The following is a 12,831-nucleotide window of genomic DNA, read 5'->3' as shown; positions in this document are numbered from 1 at the left end:
AACCAAAGTTACCGATTCGAGTTCAAGTTCAAGTTCAGGGTCAAAGAATCGATTTACTAGTACAGAAAAATTTTGAAATGAGTTTTGGGTTCGACTGGGTTGGGTTTGTTAGTACAAAAACATGTAAAAATCATATATATACATATGTATGCAGCCTAGAAGAATGAATTAAGATTAGAATGCCACATAGCATCATAAAAACAACAAAAGCATAATAAACTTGCAATCATAGCATCATATCTATTATCAATACCAATATATATGAAAAGAATATCGAGTTCAAGTATCATTGTTTTGACTTTCAACAATTAGAACCATATACTAAATTTCAATCATCTAATGGATTATCTAATTATTCTTCTTCTTCTTCTTCTTACTGATCAAAGGCATTAGTTGATTCACAAACAGTACCAGCGCCAATGGGATCAACTGCGCTAATAACATTCCTGCTTTCCAATTTGGCAAACACTTATTACTTTTTCATTATACAGAGAGCTTGTTTGATTGTAATGAAAGTCCTACTTGAAAAATAGTATATAAGTAGCATGAAACTCCCTTCACCTATTGAAGATATCATTTAATATTCAAAATATGATTCATCACTATACAGAGCTTCCAATTAATTGGACAAGGGTCATTATCAGCAATTGGATATAAAAAATTCATTGGTTGAAATCTTGAGGACTAATTTGATTTGATGCAATGAATATCTGAATTTCAGCAAATTTTGTTTTGTAATGTTAAAAAATCTTTGTTCAAATTCTGTAATAATCCCTTTCTGCCCTAAATTATAGAATGTTTCTCAGTGGAACTGTACTTGGTTTGCACTCGGTCTATCTAGGTTTGCCTGGGTTCAACCTAGGTTTGGGCGGGAGGAACCAACCAGCCTGACTTCAAACCCAAGTGGATCGCAAAAGGGAACCACAACCAAACCAAGGACTCATTTAAAATTTGTCCGGTTCAAAGGGCCATGGGGAGAACTTGATACCTAAGGTAATAACTATGGTTGCGGGGAGACTCGTCCTCCCCCTAAAAATTGTGTCTCAATCTCAGAAACTTATCGCACCTCCGGAGACCTCAAAAAAGGTTGGAGACTTCATGACGAAGTCTCCTAGTCTCCTAATCCATAAAGTGAAGTCTCCTGATAAAATATAAATGTAAAATATAATATAAAATAATTTTATATATTTCAGCCCTCATTTTAATGTTTTTGATGCAAAAATTAAGACCAATGAGATAAAATGTTGTGATTATGTGAGTTTTAAAATATTTAACTCTATATTAATGTGACATTGCTATTATTATTTATTTTAGTCTTTTAGTTTTATAGTATCACTATTTTCAAATTTTGTATTTATATTAGACTCTTTAAACTTTTAAAATAAAAAATTGCCGTCTCCAAGCACCCCCGTCTCTTATTTTTTAAAAATTGTTGTACCGGTACCAGTACCAATACCAGAGACTCCAAGTCTCCCCATCTCCAGGTGACCTTGGTAATAACTATCAACTGTGATTTTCTCTAAGTCTTAGCATCATGTTAAAAGTAGTCTTCTCCATACGGAGGACACAGGTAGACCCTTTGTTTCTCTCAATCAAAGAAGCTGAAAATGCCATTTAATTGTGATTGATCATGAACCATAAAGATGACAGTTTGATCCAAATTGGATCACAGTTCTAGAAAAAAATGTCAGACCCATTTACAAGGAGTAATTATTCACAATTAAACAGCAGTCTATTAAAAAATCACAATCAGACCCTCTATTAATGTTTATCTTTTGCATTTGGCATTGATCAAAGATCAAGCATTATACTATGAAATGATTTAGTTTTACAATTACGTATATTTCTCTTTCTTTTTTGTGAATATAATGCATACACACACACACACATGAACACATACAAACCATAATGAAAAAATTCAAAAATCCACGTACAGCGTCCTTGTATCTGAACCTGTACCAGTAACTTAGATTTCTAATTCACTGATTGATTGATTTTCTTCTTGCTTAAGGTTGGTGTCAAAATGTCTTATAGCAAGGGAACGACAGGTCTCCACTCCAAGACCACCTCATTGTAATCAAATTTCATATATGACGAGAACCCACAAACTAGCTAGGGTTTGGGAGTGGAGACGGTTATGGGTTTGAGAGGCAGCAATGTTATGTTGCATAAGATGTTAAATTTGAGAAAAACCCAATAATGGAATTTGATGTTGGGAATGTTTCATTTTGTTTTACATTTTTTATATAAGTCCAAGTCTTTTGCCACAAAAGCACTGAGCTTTTAAGGAAAACTTGACATGTTTTCACAACAAGTATTTAGTGTAAAAACTTTGACGAGCCACAAATCGGGAGTTTTCCATCCATCACTTGTATTACGAAGGGTGTGACTAAAATAGAAGCATAACATTTTTCTGTGTTCCATATTTGATTAGCTTCTATTATTTCCTAAGTTGCCCATTCAGCTGCAGATGCATATGTTGGTGCAAGAATCGGATGCGCAAATTTTTTTCAGGGGGTTTTGGATATGTCTGCGCGCGTGCGTGCATGTGTCTATATGTATATGTATATGTATGCAAAGAAACATGAGCTACGAGCAATTTGAGAACAATGTCAATGGAATTTCTCCGGTGGGAAATTTAAATGCTGGTCCAGATGATGAAGGGGAGAAGATTACAGCTTGCTCAGTTCCTACGGAATGACGCTGCTCAAGTGATTATGGCAGAGAGTTATGGAAGAAACTGCAGCCAGATTTGCAAGCGCAGGCTGAAGGAGTCTTGAAAGGTTAAAATTGTGCACATTTAGCCCCCTCTCCCTTCCAAAACTGCAGTCAAACCTGAGCCAGTGACAAGGGTTACCTAAATTGTTAAGCTGCTGCTTCAAATTTGAGGATTTAGGATTTATTGCAGTAAATACTAAAAACCCTCAAATTGAGCAAAGTGCATCTTTGTCTTGCTCAGCAAGCTCAGATGATCCTGTAAAAATCAAGACTGCTCGAAGTAGCAGAGATTTAGCTTGAAACATCTTCTACATTACACAATCGTCTAAAATTTCCTCCAATTCAGTGCATGTTCACATGAAAATTCCTTATTCTTCAATAAACTTTGGTGCAATTAAAAGATGTATGAGAACAGTAAATGCGTGGCAGGTCAATCAGCAAGCTAGTCGGTGCCGACGAGTTTGAGTGATTTTCATGGCTGTCGAAATTAACATTTTTTTTTAATTTTTTGGGCCCCTGGATGTACTTGGATGCGTGGGGATGCCTTCAGAGGCACCCAGGAAGTGCATCACAGGGAGCGCATTCACAGCCCTGTGATGCACTTCCTGGACGCTTCCACGGTGCTTCTACCTCCGGACGCATCAGCATCCACATCTGACGTAGGGTGAAGCTCCGGAAATCGAAATTATTTTTGCTCATGTTTCTCTCAATATTGGATAGATAAAAAGTAGATGTCTAGAATTTCAAGCATACATACTACAAATATCATGTAGGCACTTAAATGTGAGGAAAACATAGTAATGGGAAGGGTGTAGGGAAATGTTTAATTTTGCAATTTTTTTCTGAAGCTGAGTTTTTTCCACAAAATCACCGAGCATTTGTGAAAAACATGACATGTTTTCATGAGATGTTTTTGGTGGAAAATCTTTGTAGAGCTAAAAATATCGTGAGTTTTCCGTCCATGACTTATAGTATATGAAGGGTGTGACAAAAATAAAAGCATAACATAATTCTGTATTCAAAATTTTTGATTAGCGTCTATTATTTTTGTTCATGTTTCTCTCAATATTCGAATAGGTAAAAATTAGATGTCTATACTTTCAAGCATACATACGACAAATATCATGTAGGCACTGATAATCATGAAGTGGTAACTTTCAAATTCAACAAAATTGGTAAGATCCAAAACTCTAAAAGCTGAAAAAAATCTAAAAGAAAAATACAATGTGGGAAAATTCAACCAAGTTCCCAGTTTTGGGTTCACAGCTTCAGTTTGTGGATTTGGCAAAAAGTTACATCTTTGAATTGTATATATATTAAAAAATAAAATTATTAATTAAAATGCAGTACAATTGTTTTTTTATCAAGTGTAATATTAATAGATCATTTACATAATATTTATTACTTATATTATTAATATAACTAATATATTAATTGTATACCTACCAAAAGTCTAATACTATAAGAAGTGTAATGCCAATTTACTACATTTTTATTCTGATATGCAAAATAATAAGGTAAGATATTCAGGAAAATGGGTTCATAATTATTTAATACCAATTATACTTAATTTAATAGAATTAGGCATTGAGAAGATCACAAGAAAACTTATAAGAAACATACAAGGTTTCTCTACTAAAGAGTACCCAACGGAGCCAATAGGAAGCATTTAAAAAGTGTTGCTCTGCAATGACCTATAGACTCATTCTACCATATTTTATTCCAATTAGAAAACATTTTACACTTTGGAGAAACAAGAGCCCCAAATCCTGATAAAAGTTTGTTAGAAGAAACAAGCAAATGTTGGAAATCTAAAATAGATTTGGTCTTCACTGAGGAAGCCACTCCCAAAGCCAATGGAGCAGATTTGAACAATATCTTGTTTATGCAAAGAGCAAGACAATTATGTTATTAAATTCCTGCAGATTCAGTTTTGCTCCTGCCTGCCAAATTTTGTTGAATTTGGTCTATGATCCTTACGGATTCATTCAAGACTAAGTTCCTGCAAATTCAGTTTTGCTCCTGCCTGCCAAATTTTGTTGAATTTGGTCTACATTCATTACGGATTCATTCAAGACTAAGTTACCAGTTCCGGTGCGAACGCAGCTGCAGGTCCAAGAATCTGGCTCGCAGATGCATGAATTTTTTCTGAGAGTTCTGGCTGCATTTGGGTACGTGTGTCTCTCTCTCTCTCTCTCTCTCTCTCTCTCTCTCTCTCTCTCTCTCTCTCTCTCTCTCTATATATATATATATATATGGCTTGTGGTAATAAAGTATTGAGCAATTACTTTAAACTTTAAAGCTAAGTAGCTGAATCATGGGACTTTTTCAGGTAATCCCAGGTACGAGACATACCGGAATCGGATTCTGAAATGAACCTCCTATGGGTACACATCGGGGATTTGTATTTTAAAATGCCAAAATGTATAATGATTCTAGTTTGGTCTTTTAGATATTTTTAAGACCTAGATTACTGATTAACAAACTCTGAACTTGTCTATCATGAGATTCTCACTTGATCATTTGATACAGAATCCTGAATTTAAATTAGAATGATATGTTCCAAACTTTGAAATTTGCGATGGTTATGTATGCATGGATGGATGGATGTGTGCACGTGTGCGTACATGTATGTATGTATGTATGCATGCATGCATTACATATGTATTTGTACAATACGATGAACATGCCAAAAATGTAAACAACCCCTCCAAAAGATATTGTCATCAGCGTGTCCTACCCACATACCTGTAACGATTCCTACTCCTGATTCGGCAACTTAGATTTAAAGGTTAGAGCTTATATTTAATTGCAGGCTCTTGAATTCATAAGTAATTAATAAATTATTAATTGCTGGAATATAAAGGTAACGTAGAATACATCGGAAGTATAATGTAAATGTTTAGAAATTTATTAATTTTTAAAATTTTATAGTTTTGGAGAACTATATACTTCAAGAGAATATATTACTTCCAGATATTTTAGAGCCATGCTTTGAAGAAGTTTATGAGTTGATATTAATATTTGAATACTCAATTGTGGGTCTCAATTACAGGAAATGTATGTGTCTCACTCTTTTGGAAGGTTTCATTCTTTAGTATTGAATGGGAAGTATAATATAATATATTATCAGGTAGACTCTGAGAAAGAGTCGTGGGCAATTAACCAGTATGATGGTCAGGTGAAATTATATTTTCCGCCAATCCAAACTTAGCTATTCACCATTGAAAATCCATACGGCACCATGAAAAATCAATCATTACACAAAATTGTTTATTAATTTGTACATCGCATGAAATAGCATGTAATCTATGTGCCTTGACTTGAGCTTTGGTCCAACCACATCAGCTTCCACCTCTGCTTCCAAATACATCATCTTCCACCTACAGCCATTCACAGAGCGCACCCAATAGACTCGAGATGAACTCAAACCAAAATATGAGCTCCTAGTTGACTCCCCTTAAAAATTGACCCAAACTCCAAACCATGTGGGATCTGCTCCTAAATCCAAAGCCTGCAAAAAAAACAATAGACCCCACAACAGCTGATATGTTTGAGTGCAAATACATCCTAATATCCAATATACTTAGCATAAAATATTCACCCTTACAGAAGGGAAACACCATACAATACATTCTTGGAAGAAAATCTCATAGTATACAGTGGTCTATTATTGTTGGATAATAAAGATTCTTATAATGGTGCATAGTAGGTTTGGCTATATCTCTTAACATGTCCAGTTGAGCACAAGCACAGATGGTAATGCCAATACAACCCTGACCTCTGTTGACCCCAACAGCATTAAATATTTGTAGGGACAGTCAACTAAGTCAGTTGTAGCAAAAAGAGGGCAGGGAAATTCCTAGCTCAGATTTCCATGGCAATGACAACAAGCAATGGATGCTCGACTCAAATTTGCATAAGATGTCATTGAAGCAAATAATGTAGCCAAACACTAAGTATTCCACAAGCGATGGCACACCGGTGCAATGATATACATGCTCCGTCCATGTCAGGCGAGTCTGAAAGGGCAGCACAGTGAGTACTCACCATGTATAAATATCAACATATGCCAGAATCCAACCGACTCAGCAGCAAGTCAAAGCACGGATTCTCAGGGAAGATTTAAAATTGTCAGTATTGCAGGTTCTCTACAAATTTCAATACTATGCTAATGATAGTGATCATAAAAATGTATGAAAATGTCCTGCTAACAGATTCAAAATAATATAGTTTATGGAAGACCACTTTACCATTATAAAAAGAGAAATTGGAAAAAAATAACCAACAGTGTACAACAAAGCCCCAGGTACAATGCTCAATTTGGAAATCAAATTGAAAAATTCAGAGAGAGCCCTTTGTTCTTAGGATCGGGAAACAAAGCTCACCTTGTTACAAAAGGGTACAAATAAAAATTTCAAAGAATATTTAGTATCCAACATGATAAAACAAAAGAAAATTCTAAGAAAAAAAGATTGAAGTGCATGCAATTTGCGTACTTTACTTTATTATAAAATTTGTAAAGTAAAAAGGAAGTCTTGATATTACTTCAATTAATTTAAAGAAAAAAACTAAGGATTTAACTTATGGGGCATCAAAATCTTCATTTCCTACTAAAATCTCACCTTAACAAATATACCAAGTTATGATTTACAAATTACCTATTCAAAAGCGAAAAACAAAATTAATCATCCTTGAAAAGAACCAGATACAATCCGAAGGCAGGCTTGGATTGTATTTCATTCATTGTCACTGTATGCTGCCATTTTGCAAGGAAATGATTGAATCAAGTTCATCGGAGAAGTTAATCTGCCAGTAAATGAATGTGGAAATTTGGATGAAAATACTATAAAATTAGTGGACATGATATAGGTAGAAATTCCAGAAACTCTTAGGTTAGAAGAAGCCAAGAAAAGAAGAATTCTTCATATCTTAAAAAGCCTCCAAGAAATTTAAGATGAAGTGGTTGTGTAAAAACATTGCAATTAACATCAATAACCATAATTTCATGACTGCTCATCACTTGACCAACATCATTTAGATGACTATCATGATAAATCCTCTAGCAGTGTGGCTTACAATAGACAAACTATAATAAGACTGAAGAAAATTAAACGGCAGGGTAGCGATTAAGCACTTTGGTCACTACAGCTGTATGACAAAAAATTCCAGCCCATACCCTATGAAAAGATGTCATAAAACCACTTTAATTTCATGATGGTATATCAAGAGTGTTACACAAATCCACAATGAGATGTCCAACATGGATATTAACAAACAGGGTCATCCAAACCAACAAATTAATTGGAGAGAATTAACTTGATGAGCCATTCAAGATGCAGACAATTAAATTATATTCAAAAACTTTGCCAAACAAAAATATAAACATCCCAACCTACAGTTGAACATAAGCTAATCTGATCAGGAATAAGAGACATTTAAGGTATTTAGGTGGTTACAACAATAACATAATAAGGTTGTAATATCACTTGGTAGAAATATGTGATAGTAGATACTCTCAAATGACAAAATACAGGTCACCTTTGCACTGTCCAATGAAAATATAATCAGATAAAAGCTCTATAGCATCGAAAATTAACCATTTTCCTCTCTTGTTACCTAAAAATTTACCCATTCAGAATACTGCAAATAGACTAATCTGCCAAACACAAAACTTCAATTTTCACAAACATAAGGAAACGCCCAAATTGATCGAATTACATCATGTCAAATCCTCCTTGTAGCTACTACATAGACACATGAGGTCTAGTAAATGCCTCTACAAATACAGCTTCTTTATACCTATAAATGTGTCTATAGACATAGAATTCCAGGTAGCAAAACATTGCAGAAGCCAGCATCTTACCATCAAGCACTGCCACTGCTGAATTAGTGGCCTTTAAAAGCTCTATGAACAGCTGAAACATTACGTGGTCTTTAGCTACTACAATGTCATTCAAGCCTTCACATACTTATCAACATAACCCTGCAGGAAAACAACTTCTCTTCATTGCCATGCAAGCTACCCTTAGTACTTAAGTTAAAAAGAATTTCCATAAGCAAAAAATGCAATAGTGTTTGCTCTTCTTGCAAAAAGGATGTAGGAAAGAATCTTACTTGAACAAGCTTTGTCAGCTTTGGACGAGATGAAGCAAGATACTGGTCAATTCTCTCTTGTGTCTTTGGTACTTGATGGCTTTGTAATGACCCTGCAACCTTGTCAACAACCTTCTTGACAATTGTTTTGAAAGCCTCCTTGCTCATGTGACCTTCTCGCCATGTAGGCTTCAGCACATCTTTTACAAATTCTGCAAGTACAGCCCTAAATTGTTTCATTATTCTTATTTCTTTAGCTTTTTTGCTCTCATCTTGTACATGAGTTTGATCTGTGTCAATATCTGCAGCACCTGTTGCTCCGGGACTCCAGTTTTTCCCTTCACGTGCAGGGCTTCCATTCTCTAATACATTTATGCAAGCATGCATGTCTGTACTTACCCCTTTATGAGATTCAGTTTTCATTGTAGTGTGCATGGTACCATCTTCATATTTATCATCTTCAACAATACCCTGAACCTTGGAAGGACTAAGAGGTTTGACATGGTCATTCTTATTTAACATCACAGCCTCTGGTAAAGAGGTTATATCTGACTCTACTACTCCTCCTTTAACATCCTGAACTTTGGGAGATCCAGCTTTCTTCAAGAATCCACAGGCTACAGATGAATGCTCAACAGCGTCAGATAGAGGATTATGTTGGTCTCCTCCAGCAGATATGTCTTGAGGAGGGTGATCAACAGTGGAGGGGCCTAGTGTCAATGGAGTCACACTGTGGGATAATAAATTAGTAATATTTTCTCCAAATAACACAAATGGGGTTGATGCAGTCTGTCCTGATTTACTTTCAGGAGTCGGAAGTGGTATTGATGTGGGTCTTTGCATCTCCTGTTCAGTCCTTGAAACATTTGGCAATACTGATTCCAAAGAAGTCTGAGAGAATATTGGTTTCTGGATTGCACTGGTTGTGGCCAAGTCAATAGGAACATTTACAGCATGTTCAACCTCCTGAACAAATTTAGCATGATCAGGACGTTGAGGGATTAAGTTGGAGTTAGTAGCAATTGAGCTGGGTTGATTTGCTGTTGAAGATCCTGCAATTTCCGAATGTGGATATACATAAGAGGAATTTATTGGATATCCAGGAGGAAGAGGATCAATGTTCTTTTCTACATTTAAGTGTGCAGGTGGCTTCCCTTGTGAAGCATCATGCTGACTCAGAGATGAACCTCCATATCCAAGAGGTTGCTCTGATAATAATGGGAATCCTGTAACAGCATGGAGCTGATGAGAAAGTAAATCTCTGGGAAAATTTACAGCATGTTCAACCTTCTGAACAAATTTAGCATTATCAGGATGTTGAGGGACTATGGTGGAGTTAGTGGCAATAGAGCTGGGTAGATTTGCTGTTGAAGATCCTGCAATCTCAGAAACTGGATGAACATAAGAGGAATTTATTGGATATCCAGGAGGAGGAGGATCGATGCTCTTTTCTACATTTGAGTGTGCAGGTGGCTTCCCTTGAGAAGTATCATGCTGACTCAGAGATGAACCTCCATATCCAATAGGCTGCCCCGGCGATAATGAAAATCCCGTAACAGCATGGTGCTGATGAGAAGGTAAATCCCTAGGAAAGGGCTGCAAGGGAGTTAAATGCAAATCTTCATTGGAACGTATGTGTCCCATATAAAATTTATTATCACTTGTTTGCAAAGGCTGCAGACCTACATTTGTCACAGAGTTGTCAGGGTGGACTTTTGCTCTCAGAGATTCTGCACTAGAACCATCCTGGCAGATTTGTCCATTAACATTTTCCCTGGACGCTGAATTGGAGTGTGAATGTTTTGTTTGTAAAAATTGAAGTTCGAGATTTTCCCTTCTATCATGCAGAGCTGAAGCATCTGCACTTGGCACTGAATGTGTCGGAAACTCCTCTCTCTGATTTTGAGATTTTTCCCTACCTGTAGACGATAATTGTGATTTTATAGCAGTGTTTGCAGATGAAGTACTCTGCATATGTACTTCTTGGGTCTTGTGTCTCAATGATTCCCATCTATCCTGACCATCAGAAGTCCTTTCACATGGAATGTCCCTATTCCTGTCCAGGTCTGCAATACCTGAAAACCTCTTGCCACTAAAAGACGCTGTTAAATCTGCCAGAGTACTGGATTTTTCTACATCCCTTGCACCAACATTCTGACCAGAATGATCCTCATGAAGAAATCTGCAGGACGGTCCCTTTCGGCAATTCCCTCTGGCAAAATATATACATGCTGGAACTGACCGAATATGAGGCCTGTCCACATCTTCACTTCTTTTCTCTCTGAAATTTTGTCTATAATGATCATCACGGAATCTATGAGGTGAATTATTATCTTCCCTTTCCATTTCTCCAACACCAAAACCATCCCTCCCAGAAAAAGATTTTGTGGAGTCTTGTCTGCTCTCTGTCCGCTCTCTTCCTTTTGCAGAACCTTGCCATCTACCACCTGTATCAGAAGTTGTCTCAGAATGAAGATATCTGCATGATGATCCTCTAAAACACCTACCCTTTGAAAAGTTGTAGCATGGAGCAGGTGTAAAATCAAATTGTTTATTTGAATCTTGGTTCTGTCTTTCGTCAAAATTGTGATTGTCACGATCATCAAAGAATCTTTCAGGTGAAATGCTGTTAGCCTTCTCCAACTCCCCAGATAAAAATTCATCCCTGCTACTGGTAGATTTTGTCACATCTTGTCTGTTCTCCAACCTTCCTCTCACCCTTCCTCCACCAGCCCACCTACCAGCATTATCACCAGAAACATCATGGTGAAGAAACTTACAAGATGCTCCTCTATAACACCTTCCTTTTGCAAAGTCATTACATAGTGGAGGTGTCCCTCTTCCTCTGTTCATACGCTCATACCTTGAATCCCCCCCTCGCCTGAGGCTATGTGGTGGTGTCCTACTTCTGCTCCTGCGCCGTTTGGGAGAGCGGCTGGAAAAAAGAAAATAAATAAATAAATTACTATACAGATTCTGAAATAAGAAACACAACAAATAATGTAAATATAATAATCAAACAGCTGAAACATATTAAAAGATCATCCAAGCAACTCACACTAAATACTTCCTAAAAGGAAGAATAAACGCTAAGACAGAAACCAAGTTTTGTGCCAAACCTGTGAGACCTGCTCCACCTGGACTTTCTTCTGGGAGAACGACTATAACTCCTCTTTCTCCATCTATCATACCCTGGGGATGGACTTCTACTCCAACTAGAATCCCTCCTAAATTTTGCAGTAGGAGGTATATCATCTGATTCACTATCACTGTTGCCTCTTCTCATTAGTCTCCCATATTTATCAAATTTTTCTGATTCATCTTCCCGCTTTCCATGGAGACTCATTTCAGATTTCACATTATCAGGAGCCAAAGAGGTATCAGGTTTTACATTATCTGTTTCCAAAGTAAAATTATTCTTCAAATTATCTGACTTTAAAGGCATATTATTGTTTGATGAAACAAACCCATCTCTAGTCTTTTGGGAAGGAAGATCACCATTTAATATTTTAGTATGATTACAAGCAGTAGAGACTTCTAGCTTCTGGCACTCCATATCATTCCTGCCATGTTTCTCTTCACTTTTATTGTCAACCAACTCTACAGTTTCTGACACCACACCCACCATAGCTCTCACCATAGCATCAGGTTCTGCCATTCTATTGGGTGCAATTGGTGGGTCTTCCTTCAAAATAGGGTAACTTTTGGCCTCTACAATGTCATTTGTCAATGACAGCTGCAGCTCTTTTGACAAAGGCCGGATAGGACTCACATCTTCAACACATGGAACTTCAAATGCAGGTTCTAGATGTTTTCCTGCAAACAGAGAATAAAAAATATCAGTTTCTATAATCAAAATTTCAGATATCTATTAGTAAAAAAAAGTTCAAACATCTTAAGAATTTTTCTGGTGGAACGTAACCCAATTCTACAAAAAAGAAATAAAGAATTACACATTTTCTCAAGATTCCAAAACCTCTACAATAGCAAAATAGCATATCAGTTTCTATAATCGAA

The 12,831-nt window shown here is 36.4% G+C and overlaps 1 protein-coding gene across 17 annotated transcripts in view; it reads right to left on the bottom strand.

The window, feature by feature from the left end:
• LOC149555526 (zinc finger CCCH domain-containing protein 55-like) overlaps positions 1–12,831 on the bottom strand; it is a 127,256-nt gene that overhangs the window by 35,377 nt on the left and 79,048 nt on the right. For 10 of the 17 annotated variants that reach the window (XR_016364500.1, XR_016364505.1, XR_016364502.1 and 7 more), the window contains exons 4-6: positions 11,934–12,630; positions 8,836–11,749; positions 8,585–8,704 (exon numbers count right to left, since the gene is read on the bottom strand). Coding sequence is in view for 5 of the 17 variants with exons in the window: in XM_089829602.1 (XP_089685728.1) it covers positions 8,675–8,704; positions 8,836–11,749; positions 11,934–12,630 (3,641 nt within the window). In the remaining 12 variants the exon portion in view is untranslated. Of the gene's footprint in view, positions 1–5,905; positions 6,233–7,324; positions 7,528–8,378; positions 8,705–8,835; positions 11,750–11,933; positions 12,631–12,831 lie in introns of those variants that run through there. The other 7 variants (XM_089829602.1, XM_089829601.1, XM_089829606.1 and 4 more) reach the window with 4 other exon arrangements.

The sequence above is a fragment of the Cupressus sempervirens genome, chromosome 5 (assembly GCF_028749045.1).
Source record: "Cupressus sempervirens isolate cs-2001-9-10 chromosome 5, ASM2874904v1, whole genome shotgun sequence".
Lineage (NCBI taxonomy): Eukaryota > Viridiplantae > Streptophyta > Pinopsida > Cupressales > Cupressaceae > Cupressus > Cupressus sempervirens.
Note: the sequence above shows the minus strand (reverse complement) of the source record. Positions and strands in the feature narration are given on the sequence as shown.